General features: G+C 44.3%; 1 protein-coding gene across 1 annotated transcript in view; it reads right to left on the reverse strand.

The window, feature by feature from the left end:
• Positions 1-26,222, reverse strand: part of LOC149452180 (FRAS1-related extracellular matrix protein 1-like) — a 278,816-nt gene that overhangs the window by 74,848 nt on the left and 177,746 nt on the right. Inside the window, exon 25 of the mRNA XM_089689678.1 lies at positions 16,899-17,313. Within this exon, the coding sequence (XP_089545804.1) occupies positions 16,899-17,313 (415 nt within the window). The remainder of the gene's footprint in view (positions 1-16,898; positions 17,314-26,222) is intronic.

The following is a 26,222-nucleotide window of genomic DNA, read 5'->3' on the forward strand; positions in this document are numbered from 1 at the left end:
AAATTTACCAAATAAGCAGTTTAGGCATTCAGGGCCGTTAACCCTTTGTCGGCCTCGCTCGCTGTGACCGGCCCAAGGCTGGGGTAGGTTTTTTGTTTTTATACATATATATATATATATATAGTTTTTTTTGTTGTTACCTAAATGCATTCACATTGAGCTGATTATACTATATATATATATATATATATATACAGTGGGGCACCCCAGCTAAAAATTTGTATTAATGTGCATAAAGAAGCCAAGGAAAGATGGAAAAATCTCCAAAAGGCATCAAATTACAGATTAGACATTCTTATAATATGTCAACAAAAGTTAGATTTTATTTCCATCATTTACACTTTCAAAATAACAGAAAACAAAAAAATGGTGTCTGCAAAAGTTTGGGCACCCTGCAGAATTTATAGCATGCACTGCCCCCTTTGCCAAGCTGAGACCTGCCAGTGTCATGGATTGTTCTCAATCATCGTCTGGGAAGACCAGGTGATGTCAATCTCAAAGGTTTTAAATGCCCAGACTCATCTGACCTTGCCCCAACAATCAGCACCATGGGTTCTTCTAAGCAGTTGTCTAGAAAACTGAAACTGAAAATAGTTGACGCTCACAAAGCTGGAGAAGGCTATAAGAAGATAGCAAAGCGTTTTCAGATGTCAATATCCTCTGTTCGGAATGTAATTAAGAAATGGCAGTCATCAGGAACAGTGGAAGTTAAAGCAAGATCTGGAAGACCAAGAAAAATATCAGACAGAACAGATCGCAGGATTGTGAGAAAAACAATTCAAAACCCACATTTGACTGCACGATCCCTCCAGAAAGATCTGGCAGACACTGGAGTTGTGGTACACTATTCCACTATAAAGAGATACTTGTACAAATATGGAGATTTTTCTATCTTTCCTTGGCTTCTTTATGCACATTAATACAAATTTTTAGCTGGGGTGCCCAAACTTTCGATCCCCACTGTATATATATATATATATATATATATATATATATAACTATAAATACTTAAATAGAAAAGAAAACTATCCTAAACCTCCCACCTTCTATGATAGGGGAAACATATAGGTATTTTGGCACTGGAGGGGTATAGTAACTTAAAAGTCCAATAAAAATCCAATAAAAAGTTCAATAGCAAGTCCATAACTAAAGTCCAACTTATAGCCAGGAAAAATAAAGGGAGAGGGATTGTTGGACAGGCTGTGGTTGTTCACGGGGGTCAGAGGGCAATAAATGGTAACATCAGCGGCAGCACCCTTAGAGTAAAGCTGGACTCTAAGCAGGGGAAAAGAAAACAGGGGCGCCAAGCTAACTGCAGCATCATTAGTAATTTATTGCAAGGCTAAAATTATTAGCAACTCACTTGACATAAGTTGATAAAAGGCATGTGACCCTCGTATGGGGTGCTGAACAGGGGCGGACTGACAACTCATGGGGCCCCCGGGCAATAGGGGATCATGGGGCCCCTGTGTCCTCGCCCACACCCAAAATGCCTATGAAAAAGCCAATGAAAGGTACCAGGGGCAGTGCCCGAGTGTTCGAATGGTCAGTCTGCCCCTGGTCCTAAAGGATCCAGGAGCCGGTATGGGGGACAGCGAGTCTGGGCTTCTGGATGGTGATTGAAAGCAGGTCCTCTGAGGTTTAGGAAGCGGCCGGCCATGATGAAGGAACCAGCCTGGAATGCAAATGGCAATGGAGTGGACGTTTCACGTCATCACGCGCCGACGTCTGATGTCACGTCCGCTCCAGCGCCGTTTGCATTCCAGGCTGGTTCCTTTATTGTGGCTGGTTGCTTCCTCAGCCTCAGAGGACCTGCTCTCAGCTACCATCCGTACGCCCGGACCAGGGGTGGACTGACAACTCATGGGGCCCCCGGGCAATAGGGGATCATGGGGCCCCTGTGTCCTCGCCCACACTGAAAGCACATCCAAAAAAGCCTATAAAAGGTACCAGGGGTATTTCATGGGGCCCCCTACTGACCCCGGGCCCTCGGGCAGTGCCCGAGTGCTCGAATGGTCAGTCCGCCCCTGGCCCGGACTTACTCTGATAGGAACAGATAGTTGCTATGTTTTCCTGCATCGTTGAGTCACTTACTGTTCCCATGTCCTATGCAGCAAAACATAGGAACTGGGGTGCAGAAAAATGGCAGCAGGTGCTCTGGACTGATGTGTCAAAATGGGAAATATTAGGCTGTAGCAGGAGGCAGTTTGTTGGCGAAAGGCTGGAGAGCTCTACAATAGTGTCCCCGCAGGCAACTGTGAAGCATGGTGGAGGTTCCTTACAAATTTGGGGCTGTATTTCTGCAAATGGAGTTGGAGATTTGGTCATGATCAATGGTGTCCTCAAGACTGAGACGTACATGCAGATACTTATCCATCATGCCATACCATCAGGGAGGCGTGTGATTGGCCCCAAATTTGTTTTGCAGCAAGACAACCACCCCAAACATACAGCCAATGTCATTAATGACTATCTTCAGTGTAAAGCAGAACAAGGAGCCCTGGAAGTGATGGGTTGGCTCCCACAGAGCCCTGATCTCAACATGGAGTCTGTCTGGGATTGCATGAAGAGACAGAAGAATCTGAGGCAGCCGACGTCCATAGAAGATCTGGGCTTAGTTTCTTGAAGATGTCTGGAACAACCTACCTGCCGAGTTCCTTCAAAAACTGTGTGCAAGCAGGGCCATCTTAATAGCATCATGGGCCCCTGAGCAAAATACCGCACTGGGGCCACCTAACAGCCTTCCCCAATGTACAGTATACACCTACTCTCAAGAATTAAAGAATACTGTAAATAGTTGATAGAATGAAAAGAAAGACTTGATAGAACTTTCAATAAAAATGATTTTAAGCAATGCATTGCAAGAAAACATGCAATAAATCAAAGACTAATCAACACAAAGGGGACAGTGCGGGGGGAGGGCACAATACAGGGGGAGTAAGGAGGGCACAATACTGAGATCAGGAGGGCACAATACTGAGATCAGGAGGGCACAATACTGAGATCAGGAGGGCACAATACTGAGATCAGGAGGGCACAGTACGGGAGGGGGGGCACAATACAGGGAGAGTAAGGAGGGCACAGTACTGAGATCAGGAGAGCAAAATACTGAGATCAGGAGGGCACAGTACTGAGATCAGGAGAGCAAAATACTGAGATCAGGAGGGCACAATACTGAGATCAGCAGGGCACAGCAGTACTGAGATCAAGAGGGCACAGTACTGAGATCAAGAGGGCACAGTACTGAGATCAAGAGGGCACAGTACAGGGGGGGGGGGGGGGTAAGGAGGACACAGTACTGAGATCAGAAGGGCACAATGCTGAGTTCAGGAGGGCAAAATACTAAGATGAGGAGGGCACAGTACAGTGGGAGTCAGGAGGGCACAGTACTGAGATCAGGAGGGCACAATACTGAGATCAGGAGGGCACAATACTGAGATCAGGAGGACACAGTACTGAGATCAGGAGGGCACAGTACTGAGATCAGGAGGGCACAGTACTGAGATCAGGAGGATACAATACTGAGATCAGGAGGGCAAAATACTGAGATCAGGAGGACACAATACTGAGATCAGGAGGGCACAGTACTGAGATCGGGAGAGCAAAATACTGAGATCAGGAGGGCACAATACTGAGATCAGGAGGGCACAATACTGAGATCAGGAGGGCACAATACTGAGATCAGGAGGGCACAGCAGTACTGAGATCAAGAGGGCACAGCACTGAGATCAGGAGGGCACAATACTGAGATCAGGAGGGCACAGTACGGGGGGGTTAGGAGGACACAGTACTGAGATCAGAAGGGCACAATGCTGAGATCAGGAGGGCAAAATACTAAGATGAGGAGTGCACAGTACAGTGGGAGTCAGGAGGGTACAGTACTGAGATCAGGAGGGCACAATACTGAGATCAGGAGGGCACAATACTGAGATCAGGAGGACACAATACTGAGATCAGGAGGACACAATACTGAGATCAGGAGGACACAATACTGAGATCAAGAGGACACAATACTGAGATCAGGAGGACACAATACTGAGATCAGGAGGGCAAAATACTGAGATCAGGAGGACACAATACTGAGATCAGGAGGGCACAATACTGAGATCAGGAGGGCACAATACTGAGATCAGGAGGGCACAGTACTGAGATCAGGAGGGCACAGTACTGAGATCAGGACACAATACTGAGATCAGGAGGGCACAGTACTGAGATCAGGAGGACACAATACTGAGATCAGGAGGGCACAGTACTGAGATCAGGAGGGCACAGTACTGAGATCAGGAGGGCACAGTACTGAGATCAGGAGGGCACAGTACTGAGATCAGGACACAATACTGAGATCAGGAGGACACAATACTGAGATCAGGAGGGCACAGTACTGAGATCAGGAGGGCACAGTACTGAGATCAGGACACAGTACTGAGATCAGGAGGACACAATACTGAGATCAGGAGGGCACAGTACTGAGATCAGGAGGGCACAGTACTGAGATCAGGAGGGCACAATACTGAGATCAGGAGGGCACAATACTGAGATCAGGAGGGCACAATACTGAGATCAGGAGGGCACAGTACAGGTTCTGGGGCACTGACAACTTAGTAAAAAGCGTGACTGTCCCAGTAATATCGGCACAAAACCTTCAGGCTTCTGCTAGAAAGCTGAACATGAAGAGGAACTTCATCTTTCAGCATGACAACGACCCAAAGCATACATCCAAATCAACAAAGGAATGGCTTCACCAGAAGAAGATGAAAGTTTTGGAATGGCCCAGCCAGAGCCCAGACCTGAATCCAATGGGAAATCTGTGGGGTGATCTGAAGAGGGCTGTGCGCAGGAGATGACTTTGCAATCTGACAGATTTGGAGTGTTTTTGCAAGGAAGAGCGGGCAAATATTGCAGAGTCAGGATGTGCCATGCTGATAGACTCCTCCCCAAAAAGACTGAGCGCTGGAATCACATCAAAAGGGGCTTCAACACAGGATTAGTGTAAGGGTGTGCACACTTATGCAACCAGATTATTTTCGGTTTTTTTTGTTTTTACTTTCCTCCACCTAAAAGATTTGTTGTTCAACTGAATGGTACAGTTTCTAGGTTGCATTAAAGGTGAAAAAAGTTCTGAAATGATTTATCTTTGTCTAATTTTTACATCACATTATTATTATTATTATTATTAATAATAATAATAATAATAATAGTAATAATACTATAGAAATAGCTGATTGTATCACTTTGTCCTTTGCAGACTGATTCTGAATAGGAGGGTCTGGTTCATTATAATCACCCGTGCACTCCCAGTGTTCTGAGGAAAGTTGCAGGGTCAGCAACCTTCGGGGAGTATCTCACCAAAACTGAAATTCCTATTGCAGAGGAGGCCTAAAATCTGAATTTTATCTTTATGCAGACTTCTGGGAAAATCAATGAGCCAATTACGCAAACAGGAAATGATGTTTCTGGGGGGGGGGCGTGCATCGAACACCTCCAGGTGGCAATATTGCACTTTACAGAAAAGTACAGCTCTGCACAAAAGGAAAGGGCATTTTTAATATCATTTAATTGCAACATGGCTTGTGTAGCAACTGTAAATTACATATATATATATATATATATATATATACACACCATGTAGATATGTACATTAAAAAAAATAGCAAATTAAAAAATAAAATAGTAATTAAAAAAATAAATTATTAATAATAATAATAAAAAATTATATATATATATATTTTTTTTAAATTACTATTATTTTTTTTATTTGCTATTTTTTAGTGTATATAACTGTGTGTGTGTGTATGTATATATATAATTTTTTTATTATTATTATTATTAAATTATTTATTTAAATTACTTTTTTATTAAATATGCTATTTTTTTAAATGTTTATATCTACAGTGTATATATATATATATATATATATATAATTTTTTTTTTTATATTATTATTTATTTATTTATTTTTTAATTACTATTTTTTTTTAATTTGCTATTTTTTTAAATGTATATATCTACAGTGTGTGTATATATATATATATATATATATATATATATATATATATATAATTTTTATTTTTTTAATTATTATTTATTTTATTTTTTTAAATTACTATTTTTTTTTTAACTTGCCATTTTTTTTCTGGAAAGTGGAGTAATCCTTTAGGACACAGAAACTTTCAACATATTTTTAACAGCTTTTCAAAATTTAAAATGTCCATAAAGACCACTAAAAGGGTTTTTCTTGCAGCACCAGCCAGGCAATAGTTAAGAAGCTGAAGATTCCTTGTCCTTCGTGTGGGACTTGCGCTCATGGGGAGCCGGTTGGACAAATGATTCGGAAACAGCGCTCTCTGAACTTTTGCCAAAGCCGTCCCTCCCTGGTGACTCTGAATACAGAATGAGCTGCATGTTAGACCTGTCAATTCTCCGTAAGCAGTTTAGTATGCGCAGCGTTTGTGGTACGGGAGAAATATAAAGGAAAAGGTCCATAGATTATTTATGCCGGGGGGGATGGGGGGGGGGGGGCAATCCGCAATGGAAAAAAAAAATCGTTCCAAGGCTGTATAGCTTCAAACTCCACTTTTCATCTTTCTGCGACCTTCATCCTGTGAAAGTCTTCTATGACGGTCCAAATAATTCACAAAATTCACAAAACGTACAGGTGCAGCTAAAGCTGAACTCCGGGCAAACATCTCCGTATACAGATGAAATACCTCCTGTATATACATACCGTATATACACACTCACCTGCCACTTTATTAGGTACACCTGTTCAATTGCTGGGTAACACAAATTGCTAATCAGCCAATCACATGGCAGCAACTCAATGCACCTAGATGTGGTGAAGATGACTTGCTGAAGTTTGAACTGAGCATCAGAATGGGAAAGAAAGGGGATTTAAAGTGTTACTAAACCTAGACCCTGCATTCACTATATCCGCTCTCCCCGGACCCTGCATTCACTATATCCGCTCTCCCCGGACCCCGAATTCACTATATCCGCTCTCCCCGGACCCCGCATTCACTATATCTGGTCTCCTCGGACCCTGCATTCACTATATCTGGTCTCCTCGGACCCTGGATTCACTATATCCGCTCCCCCGGACCCTGCATTCACTATATCTGGTCTCCTCGGACCCTGCATTCACTATATCCGGTCTCCCCGGACCCTGCATTCACTATATCCGGTCTCCCCGGACCCTGCATTCACTATATCTGGTCCCCCTGGACCCCGCATTCACTATATCCGCTCTCCCCAGACCCTGCATTCACTATATCCAGTCTCCCCGGACCCTGCATTCACTATATCCGGTCTCCCCGGACCCTGCATTCACTATATCCGGTCTCCCCGGACCCTGCATTCACTATATCTGGTCTCCCTGGACCCTGCATTCACTATATCCGCTCTCCCCGGACCCTGCATTCACTATATCTGGTCTCCCTGGACCCTGCATTCACTATATCCGCTCTCCCCGGACCCTGCATTCACTATATCCGCTCTCCTCAGACCCTGCATTCACTATATCCGGTCTCCCCGATCCCGCATTCACTATATCTGGTCTCCCCGAACCCTGCATTCACTATATCCGCTCTCCCCGGACCCTTCATTGACTATATCCGCTCTCCCCGGACACTGCATTCACTATATCCGCTCTCCCCGGACACTGCATTCACTATATCCGCTCTCCCCGGACCCTGCATTCACTATATCCGCTCTCCCCGGACACTGCATTCACTATATCCGCTCTCCCCGGACACTGCATTCACTATATCTGGTCTCCCCGGACCCTGCATTCACTATATCTGGTCTCTCCGGACCCTGCATTCACTATATCTGGTCTCCCCGGACCCCGCATTCACTATATCTGGTCTCCCCGGACCCTGCATTCACTAAATCTGGTCTCCCCGGACCCTGCATTCACTATATCTGGTCTCTCCGGACCCTGCATTCACTATATCCGGTCTCCCCAGACCCTGCATTTACTATTTCCCATCTCCCCGGACCCCGCATTTACTATTTCCCATCTCCCCGGACCCTGCATTTACTATATCCGCTCTCCCCGGACCCTGCATTCACTATATCCGCTCTCCCCGGACCCCGCATTCACTATATCCGCTCTCCCCGGACCCTGCATTCACTATATCCGCTCTCCCCGGACCCCGCATTCACTATATCCGCTCTCCCCGGACCCCGCATTCACTATATCCGCTCTCCCCGGACCCCGCATTCACTATATCCGCTCTCCCCGGACCCCAAACATGCTTTGATGCTGCTGGGGAGGTCATAACGCATTACATATGGTAGCCGCTGTGACGCCATTCACCATGCACTGAGGTGCACCACAATGATACCAAAAACTGCGCACGCCTGTTTTTGGAAATTTTGGTGCGTCGCAGAATTTGGCGACCTCAATGCAACACATGTTAAGGCGTGAAATAAAACATGCACATTACCACAACGCACCACAACGCACCACAACACCAAAGTCTAAATGGGATCACATAATGCATAAAATGAAAAAAAATGACCACAGCCCTCCTAAGCCTCTTGTCTTGAATTATATAATAACTCTACCACCTTTCTTCATTTTGAAAAGTGTTGTTGGCACTATTTACTGTAAATCCTGTATAATTAGAATAATTACAATTTGAATAATAATAAAAATAATAATTATAAATTAATTCAATAATAACATTAATTCAATAACAATTCTATAGTAATAATTCTATACTAAAATAAGACATTATTATTATTATTATTAATAATAATAACAAAATAATTAAATGTATTTATATTATAATAATAAAATAATAATAATAATTCTATATTAATACATAATAACAATCTTCACCAATTCTATAATAATTACAAAATAATTTATTATTATTAATATTTTTATTATTATTATTATTATTATTATTAATAATAATAATAATAATAATAAAAATTATTATTATTATTATTTAATTACAAAGATACTTCAGTAATAATAATAATAATTCTATATCAATAAATAAATAACAATCATCTTCACCAATTCAATAATAATAATTACAAACGAATTAAATAATACTGATAATAATAATAAAATATAGTTTTATAGTAATTAAATATTATTATTGTTTTTATTATTAATAACAATAAAACAACAACAATAATAATTCTAATCATCACCTTCACCAGTTCTATAATAATTATTTTTTTTTAATATTAATAATAATAAATTATTATTTTTAATAATAATAATAATAATAATAATAATAATAATAAATTACATTAATACTTCATTAATAATAATATTAATATTTCTATATCAATAAATAAATAACAATCATAACCAATTCTATAATAATAATAATTCCATAATAATAAAAAATATAGTTTTATAGTAATAATTACAAAATAATTAATTAGTATTATTATTATTATTAACATCAATAAAAGAACAACAATATTAATACTTTTATATTAATACATAAATAATAATAATCACCTTCACCAATTCTATAATGACAAAATAATTTATTAATAATAGTAATAAAATAACAATCATCATCACTAATTCTATAATAATAATAATTACAACATAATGTAATAATAATAATAATAATATTACTACTTATTATTATTTAATTAAAATAATAGTTTCATAATAATAATAATTATAATATTAATAATAATAATAATAATAATTCTATCATAATAGATAAATAAACAATCATCATCATCATAATAATTGATATGTTTAATGCAGATCCCAGCATGCCTTGGCACATAAAATAACCCTGTGTGTGTGTTTGGCGGGGGGTGGGGGGTGGGGTTGGCACAGGCTGCTGACGGCCAGAATAAATTCAATAAATGGTCAAGAACCTCCATTCCCAAAAGAATTCAAGTTTGGGGTTTTCCTTAAATGCCAAGCCTCATATTTGCAGCACAAGCCGCAGGAACCTCAGAAGAAGGAGGCTGCGAGAAGCAGAGGCTGTAAATCCTGGCTGTTAAAATCTATAATTTGGAAGTGTCCTGTTCAGTGAACGCTGCAGTTTATCCGCCATCCCACAGCTGGACGGATTTACCACCTGGCCTGGTCCCAGCATCGTGTTTGTCCACATCCCACAGAGGGGACCTGCAGACCCTCACCGATTGGCTACCATCCTCTTTAAATGTTATTAGGTCTCGCCCACGTCCCCCACAAACACCTCCAGAGTGCCAGCGGCCTTGCTACGGCAAACACGACCAACGGGGACTGGACAAAGTCAGGATTATTCAGGGACGTTGTGTAGGAAACATGTTGGGTGAAAACATGTCTCTGCATTTAAAGTAGATGTCCAACCGACCGCTACAACCTCCTGTGAGCTCTAACATGGCGAGATCGCCTCAAAAGTCATTTTTTATCTTTTCAAAAGCTCATCTCCAGGCAAATATTATTGAGGTGAGTGTGCTGCCTGGCTGAAAACAAGACTGCAGTCTCTAATGCTGTGAAACATCCACAATGCCTACCTAGCCAAGCACCATGGGATCTATTTATAAAACATTCATTCTACAAAATGTCTCATATTTATGCACAATGGACAAATGTTCCTCTGAGGCAGTGCTTCTCAATTATTTTCTGTCATGCCCCCCCTAGGAAGAAGAAAACATTTTGTGCCCCCCGCGCGACTGTTAATAGTATCATTTGTCTATAAAATTGTTATAAGTACACCTCTGCATAACACTGTATCCTTATTAACGTATAAGAAAATGTGGATCAATTTACAACAAAGAATAGCTTTATTAACTGTAGCAGAAAAGATTTAAAGTGCATTAGAAATTCAAAAAAAATTAAATCCTTAATTAAACTATAAACATTTTTTGATTGGACATGTCAAACCATATGATACTGAAAAAATACATAAAATCAATAAATAATAATGAATTCAAACCGATCACCAACATTTACTTAGGACCTAATCATTGGCGCCCCATCATTGGTTTCAGTGGGAGGAAAAGTGCCTCATTATTGGTGTCAGTGGGAGGAATAGTGCCCCATCATTGGTGTCAGTGGGAGGAATAGCGCCCCATCATTGGTGTCAGTGGGAGGAATAGTACCCTGTCAGTGGGGAGAGGAATAGTGAGGAATAGTGCCCCATCGTTGGTGTCAGTGGGGGGGAGGAATAGTGCCCCATTGTTTGTGTCAGTGGGAGGAATAGTGCCCCATTGTTTGTGTCAGTGGGAGGAATAGTGCCCCATCATTGGTATCAGTGGGAGGAATAGTGCCCCATCATTGGTATCAGTGGGAGGAATAGTGTCCCATCATTGGTATCAGTGGGAGGAATAGTGTCCCATCATTGGTATCAGTGGGAGGAATAATGCCCCATCATTGGTGTCAGTGGGAGGAATAGTGCCCCATCATTGGTATCAGTGGGAGGAATAGTGCCCCATCATTGGTATCAGTGGGAGGAATAGTGCCCCGTCATTGGTATCAGTGGGAGGAATAGTGCCCCATCATTGGTATCAGTGGGAGGAATAGTGTCCCATCATTGGTATCAGTGGGAGGAATAGTGTCCCATCATTGGTGTCAGTGGGAGGAATAGTGCCCCATCATTGGTATCAGTGGGAGGAATAGTGTCCCATCATTGGTATCAGTGGGAGGAATAGTGCCCCATCATTGGTGTCAGTGGGAGGAATAGTGCCCCATCATTGGTATCAGTGGGAGGAATAGTGCCCCATCATTGGTATCAGTGGGAGGAATAGTGTCCCATCATTGGTATCAGTGGGAGGAATAGTGCCCCATCATTGGTATCAGTGGGAGGAATAGTGACCCATCATTGGTATCAGTGGGAGGAATAGTGCCCCATCATTGGTATCAGTGGGAGGAATAGTGTCCCATCATTGGTATCAGTGGGAGGAATAGTGCCCCATCATTGGTGTCAGTGGGAGGAATAGTGCCCCGTCATTGGTATCAGTGGGAGGAATAGTGCCCCATCATTGGTATCAGTGGGAGGAATAGTGCCCCATCATTGGTATCAGTGGGGGGAATAGTGTCCCATCATTGGTATCAGTGGGAGGAATAATGCCCCATCATTAGTATCAGTGACACCAATGATGCGGCACTATTCCTCCCACTGACACCAATGACACTTGCTGACCCCTGTTGCAGTATGGTGCTGCTGCAGCCAGCATATGTGGTTGCAGCAGCACCTCTGTACTGCACACTTACCGGCTTTTCCCTCACTCGATTTTCGCGGGTCCGCTCGGCTCCGCCTCTTAGCCGGTGATTGGCCGCCTGTGTACCTTTATTGAGCTACAGTTCTGGCGGCCAATCACCGGTTAGGAGGCGGAGCCGAGCGGCAGGAGTGAGAGAGTGGCCGGAGTGACGGAAGGAGCAGCGCTTCCTGGATGGATCATCGTGGGAGCCAGGTAAGAGACAGCAGCCCTCTGCCCACCCCTGTACTTAGTGTCCCTTCTGTCGGAAGGGGGGACGACGGCGACGCGCCCCCCTTGACGGAGCCTCACTATTTGAGCCCCACTATTTGAGAAGCACTGCTCTGAGGAGACATTGGGGATGATTTAATATTTAATACACAGCTCAAAAAAATGAAAGGAAGACTTTGTAATCCGAGTCTAGCATCAAGTCAGTGACACTCCCGGGATATTGATCTGCTCAGGTAAGTAGCAGAGGGGGTTGTTCATCAGTTTCAGCTACTTTGGTGTTAATGAAATGAACAACAGGTGCACTAGATGGGCAACAATGAGACAACCCCCAAAACAGGAATGGTTTTACAGGTGACATTTTTTTCCCTGCTTAACTTTTCTGTTTTTCACTAGTTTTGCATTTGGCTAGGGTCAGTATCACTACTGGTAGCATGAGGCCATACCTGGACCCTATAGAGGTTGCACAGGCAGTCCAACTACTGCAGGATGGCACATTCATACCTGCCATTGCCAGAAGGTTTGTCTCCCAGCACAGTCTCAAGAGCATGGAGGAGATTCCAGGAGACAGGCAGTTACTCTAGGAGAGCTGGACAGGGCCGTAGAAGGTCCTTAACCCATCAGCAGGACTGGTATCTGCTCCTTTGTGCAAGGAGGAACAGGATGAGCCCTGCCAGAGCCCTACAAAATGACCTCCAGCAGGCCACTGGTGTGAATGTCTCTGACCAAACAATCAGAAACAGACTTCATGAGGGTGGCCTGAGGGCCCAACGTCCTCTAGTGGGCCCTGTGCTCACTGCTCGGCACCATAGAGCTGGATTGGCATTTGCCATTGAACACCAGAATTGGCAGGTCCACCACTGGCACCCTGTGCTTTTCACAGATGAGAGCAGATTCACCCTGAGCACGTGACAGATGTGAAAGGGTCTGGAGAAGCCGTGGAGAACGTTCTGCTGCCTGTAACATGGTTCAGCATGACTGTTTTGGTGGTGGGTCAGTGATAGTCTGGGGAGGCATATCCATGGAGGGACACACAGACCTCTACAGGCTAGACAATGGCCCCCTGACTGCCATTAGGTATCGGGTTGAAATCCTTGGACCCATTGTCAGACCCTACGCTGGTGCAGTGGGTCCTGGGTTCCTCCTGGTGCAGTGGGTCCTGGGTTCCTCCTGGTGCAGTGGGTCCTGGGTTCCTCCTGGTGCAGTGGGTCCTGGGTTCCTCCTGGTGCAGTGGGTTCTGGGTTTCTCCTGGTGCAGTGGGTTCTGGGTTTCTCCTGGTGCAGTGGGTTCTGGGTTCCTCCTGGTGCAGTGGGTCCTGGGTTCCTCCTGGTGCAGTGGGCCCTGGGTTCCTCCTGGTGCAGTGGGTCCTGGGTTCCTCCTGGTGCATGGCGATGCCCAGTCTCATGTGGTGAGAGTATGCAGGCAGTTCCTCGAGGATGAAGGAATTGATACCATTGAATGTCCCTCACACTCGCCTGACCAAAATCCAATAGAACACCTCTGGGATGTCATGTTTTGGTCCATCCGACGCCACCAGGTTGCACCTCAGATTGTCCAGGAGCTCAGTGATGTCCTGGTCCAGATTTGGGAGGAAATCCCCCAGGACACCATCCGTGGTCTCATTAGGAGCCTCCCCCGACGTTGTCAGGCATGCATACAAGCACGTGGGGGCCATACAAACTACTGAGGACCATTCTGAGTTGCTGCAATGACATTTCAGCAAAATGGACTCGCCTACTACATAATTTTTTTCACTTTGATTTTCGGGGTGTCTTTGAATTCAGTCCTCTGTAGGTCGATCATTTTCATTTCCATCAAACGATGGGGCGTCTTTACGTTCCTAACACATCACCCCGTCCATGTCAGTATAGAGATCCAGCAGGAGATTCCTCCCGATTGAGATCTGATAGGTTTTCAAAGTGTTCCTTTCATTTTTTGAGCCGTATATAACTGGAGAGTGCAAAATCTGGTTCAGCTCTGAATAGAAACCAATCAGCTTTCATGTTTTTTTTTATCAAAGCTTAACTGAAAAAGCTGAAGTTAGAAGCTGATTGGCTCCCATGCACAGCTGCACCAGATTTTGCACTCTACAGTTTTACTAAATCAACCCAACTGCTTTTTGTTCTTCCCTTCCTATACTGAGATACCGGTGTTATGCTGCACCATCCTCCTCTGGGCAGCAAAAGCCAAGCAAGCCCATAGACTTCTATGCAGAATGCAGAGAATCCTGGGAGTTGTAGTTTGAGACAGCAGTCAGATAATGGGACATATAGACTCCTTACACTACAGATCCCAATAGGAGCTGTGCAGCAGGAGGAGTGAAGATAGGATTTTTATTAAACTGCCCGGCAAAGTTCTTCCTCTGGGCACCAAAGGAGCTAGAGAGAGAGGGAGAGCACCTCTGATTGGATTTTTGCCTGCCAGTGGGAGACCATACCAGAGGAGAGCAGAGCCTGAGACTGGGAGTGAGGACACCCTGGGGCAACACAGCACCACCTACATCACTTGCACCTCTGCTGGGAAACTGTAGCGTTCACTCACCCACTGCTTCCCACTGCTGATCACTGGAGGCTATTGAGGAGAGACCAATGGGGCTCGGTCTGTCTCCGCCCCTCCACCAGGCCTGGTGAGTGATCTCCATCCTACTACTGTGTATACCATGTATACTATTGGGGAGGCGGAGAACTGAAAGAGACTGACCAGAGACTGCCAGGTGACTGACTCATACCACTGAGACCTTCTCGCCGCTCATACCACTAACTAACACCTTCTCATCGCTCATACCACTAATGACACCTTCTCATCGCTCATACCACTAATGACACCTTCACACAGCTCATACCACTAATCACACCTTCACACCACTCATACCATTAACTGACACCTTCACACCGCTCATACCACTAATGACACCTTCACACCACTCATACCACTAACTGACACCTTCTTGTCGCTCATACCACTAATGACACCATCTCGCCGCTCCCCTTAAACTAACTGCAAAGTTGCACAGCTGTACAATGGAGAGAACCTGCTGCAGTAGGACTGACATTTTTTTTTGTAATTACATTTTTATTAAAAAAAAAAAAAAAAAAACACAGCATGCCCCCCCCCCCCCCAATCCATTCCAGACCCTTTAGGTCCAGTAAGAAGGTTAGGAGGGACCCCACAGTAAAATGTTTGTTTTTTTTTTAAAGTGCATGTGGTTTCCCCTAAAAGCCATACCAGGCCCTTGAGACAAGCACAGACCTGGAAGGCCAGGAAAATGGGGGGGGAGATGAGCGAGTGCCCCCCTCCTGAACCATACCAGGCCCCATGCCCTCAGCATGGGGGTGCTTTTGGGGGGGGGCTCCCCCCCAAAGCACCTTGTCCCCATGTTGATGGGGACAAGGGCCTCTTCCCCACAACCCCGGGCTACGGTTGTGGTCGGTCTGTGGGGGGGGGGGGGTGACTTATCGAAATCTGGAAGCCTCCTTTAACAGATCCCGGCTCCCCCCTTGTGAATAAGTATGGGGTACATAGTACCCTTACCCATTCACCAAAAGCATGTACAATGTGAATAAAAACACAACTACAAGTCCTTTATTTAAAAAAAAAAAAGCCAAAAAAATGTTTCCATCGTTGTAATCCATTGTCAATCATGGCGTCCAGCGTTGTCACGAAAAAAAAAAAAAATCCTGATGCCCAGTGACCTGTCCGCACCCGCCAAGCAATCACCGCTTTCTGACATTCGCGAGTCAGATGTAAACAACTGGGAGGAGCTAGCGGTGATGTCACCGCTAGCTCCCCCCAGTTGTGCTGGGATCGGCCTAAACATGGTCAGGTGCATTGTTTTGGCCAATCACAATGCACTGTCAAAGCGCAGTGCATTGTGGGGCACGGTGAGCAAACAGCCCGCGGAATGCCTCTTCCATTCATATGTTCCCTGAACCACCTACCTAAAATTTTACATGGCAGCAGTTTAGGTGGGGACGTGACTGCAATGCAGCAATTTTAACTTGGCATGTCCCATTTGTTAAATGCGCCCATCAAAGCCAATGGGACTGCACTACAACTGCGTGCTGCTTTGTGGAGCGGTGTTGCAATATAAGTTTCCATTTGGATTTGAAAAACCCCCCACACAATCAGGAGGTGTCAGTATAGCCTCCTAAATACTTGCAAACTGCTACTCAACCACCACTGAATGGTGCTCCATCATGGATTACTTTTCAGAGGGGTGGTAAACTATGCCACGGGCATGGATCTTACCCAAACCTGATGGACTGAGGGTACAGCTGTGATCACCATGGTACTTACCAGAAAGGAACTTTTTGTCTAAGGACATCTCCAGTGTGCAATAGGAATGGGTGCCATTACTGAACCATTACTGAACCTTCATGTATTGAAAGGTTTGGTCATGTAAGCAATCAAACGCGGACTTGCTTATTCTACGTCAGGGCTGCGTTGACCAAATTAGGTTGTAAATCAACATTTCATATTGAGTAGGACTTTGCTCACCTGAATTACAAAGACTGCCGGATCTTCTTTCAACTGCCCATCAACCAGGAAGCCTTTGTTCATGTCATCTGTAGCGATAAATGAAAAGCGGTCCAGTTTCGCCAGGCCGCCATAGTGGTGGTAGGACAGGAAGAGGTTGTTGACGTCAACTTGGGTGAACTGGTTATCCTGCAGGACGTGGTCACCCAGGTATAGCTGCCCATACTGAGGGTACTCCGTAATTTTGTAACGCAGTTTCTCCAGCGAGCTGTCCGGGTCCATTAGCTGTAGATAGTTGTATGAGATGACCATAACTCCACCTTCAGTTATCTGGAGACCATTATTATTCAGTAGGGTTGGCGGCACTCGGTCGGTGCGCTGGGTGAGAAATTCCAGTGACCCATCTTTTGCCTTTAGTCCGTTGCTCACAGTAAAACTATAAAAAAACAAAAACCTTACTTGTTTGCAATGCCATATGAGGGCCAATTAACCTACCTTGGAGTGTAGGAGGAAATGCACGCAAGCTCAGGGAGAACATACAAACTGTATGCAGATAGCATCATGGTTGGGATTGGAACCAAAGACCCCACTGCTGCGTGGCCACCAAGCCACTCTGGGGCAATAAGCCATCCAGGCCACATCTTCTCAAATTCTTGAGAGTTACCTCTGTGGGAGACTGTTATATCAGATCATACTATGGCTTGCTGTTAAAGCCTAAAATCTAAGAAAAGCTTCTATCTTTTGGGACACCTAACCTGGAGAAGAAGCCTCAGATGCACTTCTCACTGGTAAGCGTGGCCACATGGTCGGCACTGACCAACCTCCCGTTTCTCTAGATCATTGCTGAGGTGTTTCTACACCTTGATTGCAGTCCTCCCGTGGTAAGTTAAATTGACTGGATGTGATTTGGAAAGGCACACACCTTTCTATTTAAGGACTCATGGCTGACAATGCATACTGTATCAGGGCAAAACCCGAGAGGTCACAGGAACTGTCTGCAGGATTATTGCAAGGCACAAATTTGGGGAAGGCTACAAAAAATTCTGCTGCACTGAAGGTTCCGAAGAGAATAGTGGCCTCCATAATTCTCAAATGGAAGAGGTTTGGCACAACTAGGACTCTTACAAGAGCTGGTCACCTGGCCAAACTGAGTAATCGGTGGAGAAAGGCCTTAGTAAGAGAGGAGACCAAGATCCCGATGGTCACTCTGGCTGAGCTCCAGAGATCCAGATGGGGACCAAGTTCTATAAGGACAACCATCACTGCAGCCCTCCACCGATCTGGGCTTTATGTAGAATGGCTAGACGGAAGCCTCTCCTCAGTGAAAAACACTTGAAAGCCCGCTGAGAGTTTGCAAAAGCTTTTTTGGCAAACTCCACGCAGGCTTGGAGAGCCAGTTCCTTTGACCTCATGACTTTTGCTCTGATACAGTATGCATTGTCAGCTGTGAGACCTTTTTTAGAGAGGTGTGTGCCTTTCCCAATAATGTCCAATCAATTTCATTTACCACAAGTGGACTCCAATCATGGTGTAGAAACATCTCAGCAATGATCAAGAGAAATGGGAGGCACCTGAGCTAAATTTCAAGTGTTGTTGCTTAGGGTCTGAATACTCCAATGTAATATTTAAGTTTTTTATTTTTAATAAATTCACAGACCTTTCTAAAATTCTATTTTCACTTTGTCATTACAAGGTACCGAGTGTAGATTAATGAGGAAATAAACTAATTTAAACAACTCTAGTTTCAGGCTGCAACATGAGTGAAGGGGGTGTGAATACGTTATGAATGCGCCTTATATTTACTTTATATATACGTTTTAGTTGTTTTTAATATATTTTGAGAATATATATATATATATATATATATATATATATACACACACACATCTCCTAATTCACTCCCTGGTAATCTCTCGACTTGACTACTGCATCTCCCTCCTCATTGGCTTACCTTTACATAGGCTATCCCCCTCCAGTCCATCATGAATACTGCTGCCAGACTCATCCACCTCACCAACTGTTCAGTGTCTGCTACCCCTCTCTGCCAATCCCTCCACTCAGTGTCCTCCACCCCTCTCTGCCAATCCCTCCACTGGCTTTCATTCAGTGTTCTCCACCCCTCTCTGCCAATCCCTCCACTGACCTCCACTCAGTGTCCTCCACCCCTCTCTGCCAATCCCTCCACTGACCTCCACCCCTCTCTGCCAATCCCTCCACTGACCTCCACTCAGTGTCCTACATCCTTCTCTGCCAATCCCTCCACTGGCCTCCACTCAGTGTCCTCCATCCTTCTCTGCCAATCCCTCCACTGGCCTCCACTCAGTGTCCTCCATCCCTCTCTGCCAATCCCTCCACTGACCTCCACTCAGTGTCCTCCACCCCTCTCTGCCAATCCCTCCACTGACCTCCACTCAGTGTCCCCCATCCCTCTCTGCCAATCCCTCCACTGACCTCCACTCAGTGTCCTCCATCCCTCTCTGCCAATCCCTCCACTGACCTCCACTCAGTGTCCTCCACCCCTCTCTGCCAATCCCTCCACTGACCTCCACTCAGTGTCCTCCATCCTTCTCTGCCAATCCTTCCACTGACCTCCACTCAGTGTCCCCCATCCCTCTCTGCCAATCCCTCCACTGACCTCCACTCAGTGTCATTCACCCCTCTCTGCCAATCCCTCCACTGGTTTCCACTCGCCCAATGAATACAATTCAAAATACTAACAGCAACTTACAAAACCATCCACAACTCTGCCCCCAGCTATATCACAAACCTGGTCTCAAAATATCAACCAAACCGCTCTCTTCGATCCTCCCAAGACCTTCTGCTCTCTAGTTCCCGTGTCACCTCCTCCCATGCTCGCCTCCAGGACTTCTCCTGAGCTTCTCCCATCCTATGGAACTTCCTACCCCAATCTGTCCGGCTGTCTCCTAATCTATCCACCTTTAGACGATCCCTGAAAACCTTTCTCTTTAAAGAAGTCTATCCTGCTTCTACCTAGTAAACCTGCATTTATTTCCTCCATCAGCTCATCTCCCCCACAGCTATTACCTTTTGTAGCACTCAATCCTTCCTCCATTTCCTCTTGTACCAAATTGTATTGTCACCAAAGATCCATTATCTCCTGCGCTCAAAGACTCAGATCAAATGGGCATTAGTAACAAACAGCGTGTTCATCTGCTGGTGATCAGAGGTTGTGCAGCTCTATCATGAAGCTGGGGAAGCTTGATAAAACTGTAGAAGAGGATGAAAGAAAGAGCGCACAAACCTTGCGCATTACCTCAATAAATAGTGACTATATTAATTTACTTAGGAAATATACTCACAAAAGTGACAGTAAAACAGGCATAGGTTAACCATAATCCACACAGGGTTACAGGTAAATCCAAAGGGGGGGGATAAAATCTAACGCGTTTCGAAGGGTGCTCCCTTCTTCATCAACAGCTTAAACAGGCTGAACTGTTGTAATACTGACACTCAGTGGCCGAATGTCTCCTTGCCATGGGAACTCTGCCATACTGAAGTCTCTATCTGCTCAACCCAGCTCTGATGAAGAAGGGAGCACCTTTCGAAACGTGTTAGCTTTTATCCCCCCCTTAGGATTTACCTTTAACCCTGTGTGGATTATGGTTACCTATGTCTGTTTTACCGTCACTTTTGTGAGTATATTTCCTAAATAAATTAAATTAGTCACTATTTATTGAGTTAATGCGCAAGGTTTGTGCGCTCTCTTTCATCCTCTTCTACCAAATTGTATTGTAACTATAATATCTACCTTCATTTTGTAAAGTGCTGCACAAACTGTTGGCACTATATAAATCCTGTATAATAATAAGAATAATAATATAATATTATATATATATACAGTTGCAAGAAAAAGTATGCGAACCCCTTGGGATTACGTGGAGTTTTGCATGAATTGGGCATAAAATGTGCTCTGAACGTCATCTAAGTCACAACAATAGAAGAACACAGTTTGCTGAACATAATACTACACAAACATTAGATGTTGCCATGGTTTAATTGCACATAACATGTAAACATTCACAGTGCAGGGAGGAAAAAGTATGTGAGGCCCTAGCTTAATGACTTCTCCCAGAGCTAATTGGAGCCAGGAGTGAGCCAACCTTGACTCCAATCAGTGTGATGATATTGGATGTGTTGCTGACAGCTGTCCTGCCCTTAAAAAACACACACCTGTTTTGGGTTTACTGGTTTCAAGAAGCACTGTCTGATGTGAACCATGCCTCGCAGAAAAGAGCTCTCAGAAGACCTACCATCAAGAATTGTTGACTTGCATGAAGCTGGAAAAGGTTACAAAAGTATCTCCAAAAGCCTTGATGTTCATGTGTCTACGGTAAAACAGACTGTCTACAAATGGAGAAAGTTTAGCACTGTTGCTACTCTCCCTAGGCGTGGTCGTCCTGTAAAAATGACTGCAAGAGCACAGCGCAGAATGCTGCATGAGGTAAAGAAGAATCCCAGAGTGTCAGCTAAAGACCTACAGACATCTCTGGCACATGCTAACATTTTTGTTGACACATCTACAATAAGGAAAACATTAAACAAGAATGGAGTACATGGGAGGACACCACGGAGGAAGCCATTGCTGTCCAAAAAGAATATTGCAGCACGTTTGAAGTTTGCAAAAGAGCACCTGGATGTTCCACAGCACTACTGGCAAAATATACTGTGGACAGATGAAACCAAGATTGAGTTGTTTGGGAAGAACACACAACACTATGTGTGGAGAAAAAAAGGCACAGCACACCAACATCAAAACCTCATCCCCACTGTGAAACATACTTTTTCTTGCAACTGTATATATATATATTTTTTTTTTCTGTATCATTTATATTAATAGAATAAAAAAAAGAATAATAAAAGAATATACAGTGTACATAAACATACATATATACTGTATGTGCGCATGATGCGTTAACATTTTCAATGCACAGGTTAAAGTGCATATTTTTTTTTGGGGGGGAGGATGGGGGTTTGGGTCTGTTGCCACCGAGTCCTTAACGTTACATTAATCTATTTTTTCCTTTCTCCAATTGCCCAGAAATCTGTGAAAAATATCTCGTAACCTAACAAGGGAACAACACCGCGAGCCGCGTCCAGCCCTGGCACCGAGTCTTCCAATGAAGCGCTGACAGATTGGAAGTTACGCATGTGTTGAGCAGATGGGTAAACTTTAAAGAAACGTGAAAAAAAAGCAATTTATTAAATCACCTGGAAACAGCAGCTCGACTCCAAAAATAGTGAGAATGAAATATAGCAGAGGACGGTGCGGGAAGCTGGCACGGCCCGGCACCAGAAGGTACCGGTTACAAAACAAGATAAACATTTTGGGAAGCCTCAGCTGTGGGGTGGAATAATGAGCTGCTACTTAACCCAATAAGCCCTACCCCAAGAAACTCACCGAGGATGGCAGATTCTTTTGGGTTTTTTTCCTACTTACCTTGAATCCACCTTTTTTTTGGCATCTGTTGGACAGGACCAGGGGCGGACTGACAACTCATGGGGCCCCCGGGCAATAGGGGATCATGGGGCCCCTGTGTCCTTGCCCAAACTCAAAAAAGCCTATGAAAAAAAGTACCAGGGGCATCTCATGGGGCCCCCTACTGATCCCGGGCCCTTGGGCAGTGCCCGAGTTTCCAAATGGTCAGTCCACCCCTGGAGAGGACAGCAACTTGGATGCGTTTGGAAGGTGTGGGATGTTGTTACAAGATGTACGATAAGTGGTGAACGACTTGTACAGATCAGGGGCGGACTGACAACTCATGGGGCCCCCGGGCAATAGGAAATCATGGGGCCCCTGTGTCCTCGCCCACACTCAATTATAGCAATTAGACATATGCAAAACAAAAAATTTGTTTTGTTTCAAAATTTTGTGTGGTTGGATTCGGTAAATTCGTTCAATTCGTTTTCGGGATTAGTTTCCGTAATTCGTATTTGAATTCTATTCAAAAACATTTGGACCAAATTCAAAAAGCCGTTCGTATTCAAAAATTATTTCGACCGAATTCGAAATTGATTCAACAAAATTTGAAAAAGCGTTTGAAATTGAAAAGATTTCAACTGCATTCGAAAAAAATAACGGGGAGCGGGGGACCCATCCTTAAAGCGGAACGTCCCCTTTCGGGTGGAGCTCCGCTTTAAATTTGTTTTCCAATGTTTGTTCGATTTTGTTTTCGCATTTGTTTTTGAATCTAATTCCGGGTGAATTTTTTTTTGTTATTTCGGATTTGTTTAAATTCGTTATTTTTGTAATTCGTTATTCAGATACATCCGAATGTTCGAATAGTGAAAAAACTCATCTGAAAAGTGTTTTGGAACGAACCGCATGTGTCTAATAGCAATCAGGATCTTGACCTCCCAGTAACTTTACTTGCTCAGTACTAACTTCAGATGAATGAGCAGGGGCAGACTGACAACTCATGGGGCCCCCGGGCAATAGGAAATCATAGGGGCCCCTGTGTCCTCACCCACACTCAAACCACACCCAAAAAAGCCTATGAAAGGTACCAGGGGCATCTTATGAGGCACCCTACTGACCCCGGCCCCTCGGGCAGTGCCCGAGTGGCTAAATGGTCAGTCCGCCCCTGTACACATGGTACCAGCCAGGGGAGGACTAACAACTCATGGGGCCCCCGGGCAATAGGGGATCATGGGGCCCCTATGTCCTTGCCCATACTCAAACCACACCCAAAAAAGCCTATGAAAGGTACCAGGGGCATCTCATGGGGCCCCCTACTGACCCTGGGCCCTCGGGCAGTGCCCAAGTTCTCACATGGTTGGTCCGCCCACCCCTCGTACCAGCTCTAACACACTTAAGGCTGAATTTAAATAAAAATCTTTCCATTTTCATTAGAAACTTCATTTTAGACACAGTGACATCATCACTGGGCCTGTGCTCTTCTCTATGCATTACAAGTAGATCATGATTGGTGGGACGGGCTAGTAGGGTGCTGTACATAGCTTTCAGAAAATGTGTCCTCAGTCACTTACGCTTAAGCTACATAAAATGTGTTTCTTCGTGTTACTCAAGTACCACTTCCCTGAACTTCAAGTCAGGCCAGCACACACTAAAGGTCACATGAGTGTCTGCGACAGGACTACAAGTCCCACCATCCTTTGCATCATTAATACAAGGCAGACGCCTGACCAGCTTAGGAGTTCATTTGATTGGAGCGTTTGAGCATCATGCTCCAATGCCAGAAGGGAGTGTGCTCATAAGGGTGGCTCCAGGGGACACTGCAAGGGAATGGAGACACCCTGAGAAAGAAGAAGGGGATAGGGAGATTTTGATTAATAATTGCATGGAGTTGGTAGGCAGAAAACTTGAGGAACCCACCAAACATTCTGAGTGGAGATTAGGGAAGAGCCAACCGCCACAAAACACAAAAGTAAGCTGTCACTGTCGGGCCAATGCGGGCGGGGGATTGAACTAATATGGTCTATTTTATTGCTATTGACCATTTGATCATATTCATATATCAATGATATCACAATCATGTCACTGAGCTAATATGGTGGCCAATGATGTTACAAACATGTAATTAAGCTAATATGGTGGCCAATGATGTCACAAGTACGTTATGGACCTAATATGGTGGCCAATGATGTCACAAGTACGTTATGGACCTAATATGGTGGCCAATGATGTCACAAGCACGTCACTGACATAATATGGTGGCCAATGATGTCACAAGTACGTTATGGACCTAATATGGTGGCCAATGATGTCAAAAGCACGTCACTGACATAATATGGTGGCCAATGATGTCACAAGTACGTTATGGACCTAATATGGTGGCCAATGATGTCACAAGTACGTCACTGACTTAATTTGGTGGCCAATGATGTCACAATCAAGTCATTGACCTAATATGGTAGCCAATGATGTCACAATCAAGTCATTGACCTAATATGGTAGCCAATGATGTCACAATCAAGTCATTGACCTAATATGGTAGCCAATGATGTCAAAAGCAGGTCATTGACCTAATATGGAGGCCAATTATGTCACAAGCATGTCACTGAGCTAATATGGTGGCCATTGATGTCACAAGCAGGTCACTGAGCTAATATGGTGGCCATTGATGTCACAAGCAGGTCACTGAGCTAATATGGTGGTCAATGATGTCACAAGCACATCACTGAGCTAATATGGTGGTCAATGATGTCACAAGCAGGTCATTGACCTAATATGGCCATGTGGCCATATTAGGTCAATTGTGTAACAAGCATCCTTTCACCTTTATGTACATGCAGCTGCAGGGTGGTAAATCCCCCACATGCAGCTCATTGGCTCAGCAATAACATCTTACCTCTGGGTTTGCCTAAACTTGGGTTAGCACTGAACCCAATCTTATCACTAGGGACAATGTCTGCTACTGTATGCTATATTTCAAACTGAGGGTTTAATATGGCCATGTAGCCAATGATATCATGAGCATGTCATTGACCTTATATAGCCACTGGCCAATGATCTCCAAGCATGCCATTGACCTAACATAGCCATGTGGCCAATGATGTCCAATCATGTCATTGACCTAACATAGCCATGTGGCCAATGATGTCACAAGCATGCCATTGACCTAACATAGCCATGTGGCCAATGATGTCACTAGCATGTCATTGACCTAATGTGGCCTTGTAGCCATATTAGCCAACAATGTCACAAGCATGCCATTGACCTGATACGCAGCCCCATTAGATAAATGATGTAATAAGCATCCCCTTTGTGTATGTTCAGCTGTGAGTTGCGGGAGGGAGATCGACCCAGTAAGATATGTAATTTTAATTGACCGTGTTGGCCATGTTAATTCAAAGATGTCACAAGCATGTCACTGACCTAATATGGCTATGTGGCCAACCTTGTCCCAAGCATGTTATTGACTTAATATCAACAACTGGCCAATGATTTGTCAAGGATTCCATTGACCAGATTTGTGTCCATATTAGGTAAATGATGTCATGAGCTGTTAGTTACGGGCAAGGGGTTGACCTAATATGGCCATGTGGCCATTGATGTCACGAGCATGTCATTGACCTAATACAACCAAGTGGTCATTAATATGACAGGTAGGTCATTGACCTAATATGACCATGTGGTCATTGATGTCATGAGCATGTGATTGACCTAATATGGACATGTGGCCATAATGGTTCAATGATGTCGGGAGCATCCTGGGACCTTAAAGTATATGCAGATGTGGGGCTGGGAATCCCTCGCCCACATCTTATTGGCCTGGCACTGACAGCTTACTTCTGAGTTTGGAATGTAAATGTCGTCATGAGCTGTTAGTTACGGGCAGGGGGTTGACCTAATATGACCAAGTG

The sequence above is a fragment of the Staurois parvus genome, unplaced genomic scaffold, assembly GCF_062004578.1.
Source record: "Staurois parvus isolate SC_StPar_1 unplaced genomic scaffold, SC_StPar_1.0 ptg000491l, whole genome shotgun sequence".
Taxonomy (NCBI): Eukaryota; Metazoa; Chordata; class Amphibia; order Anura; family Ranidae; genus Staurois; species Staurois parvus.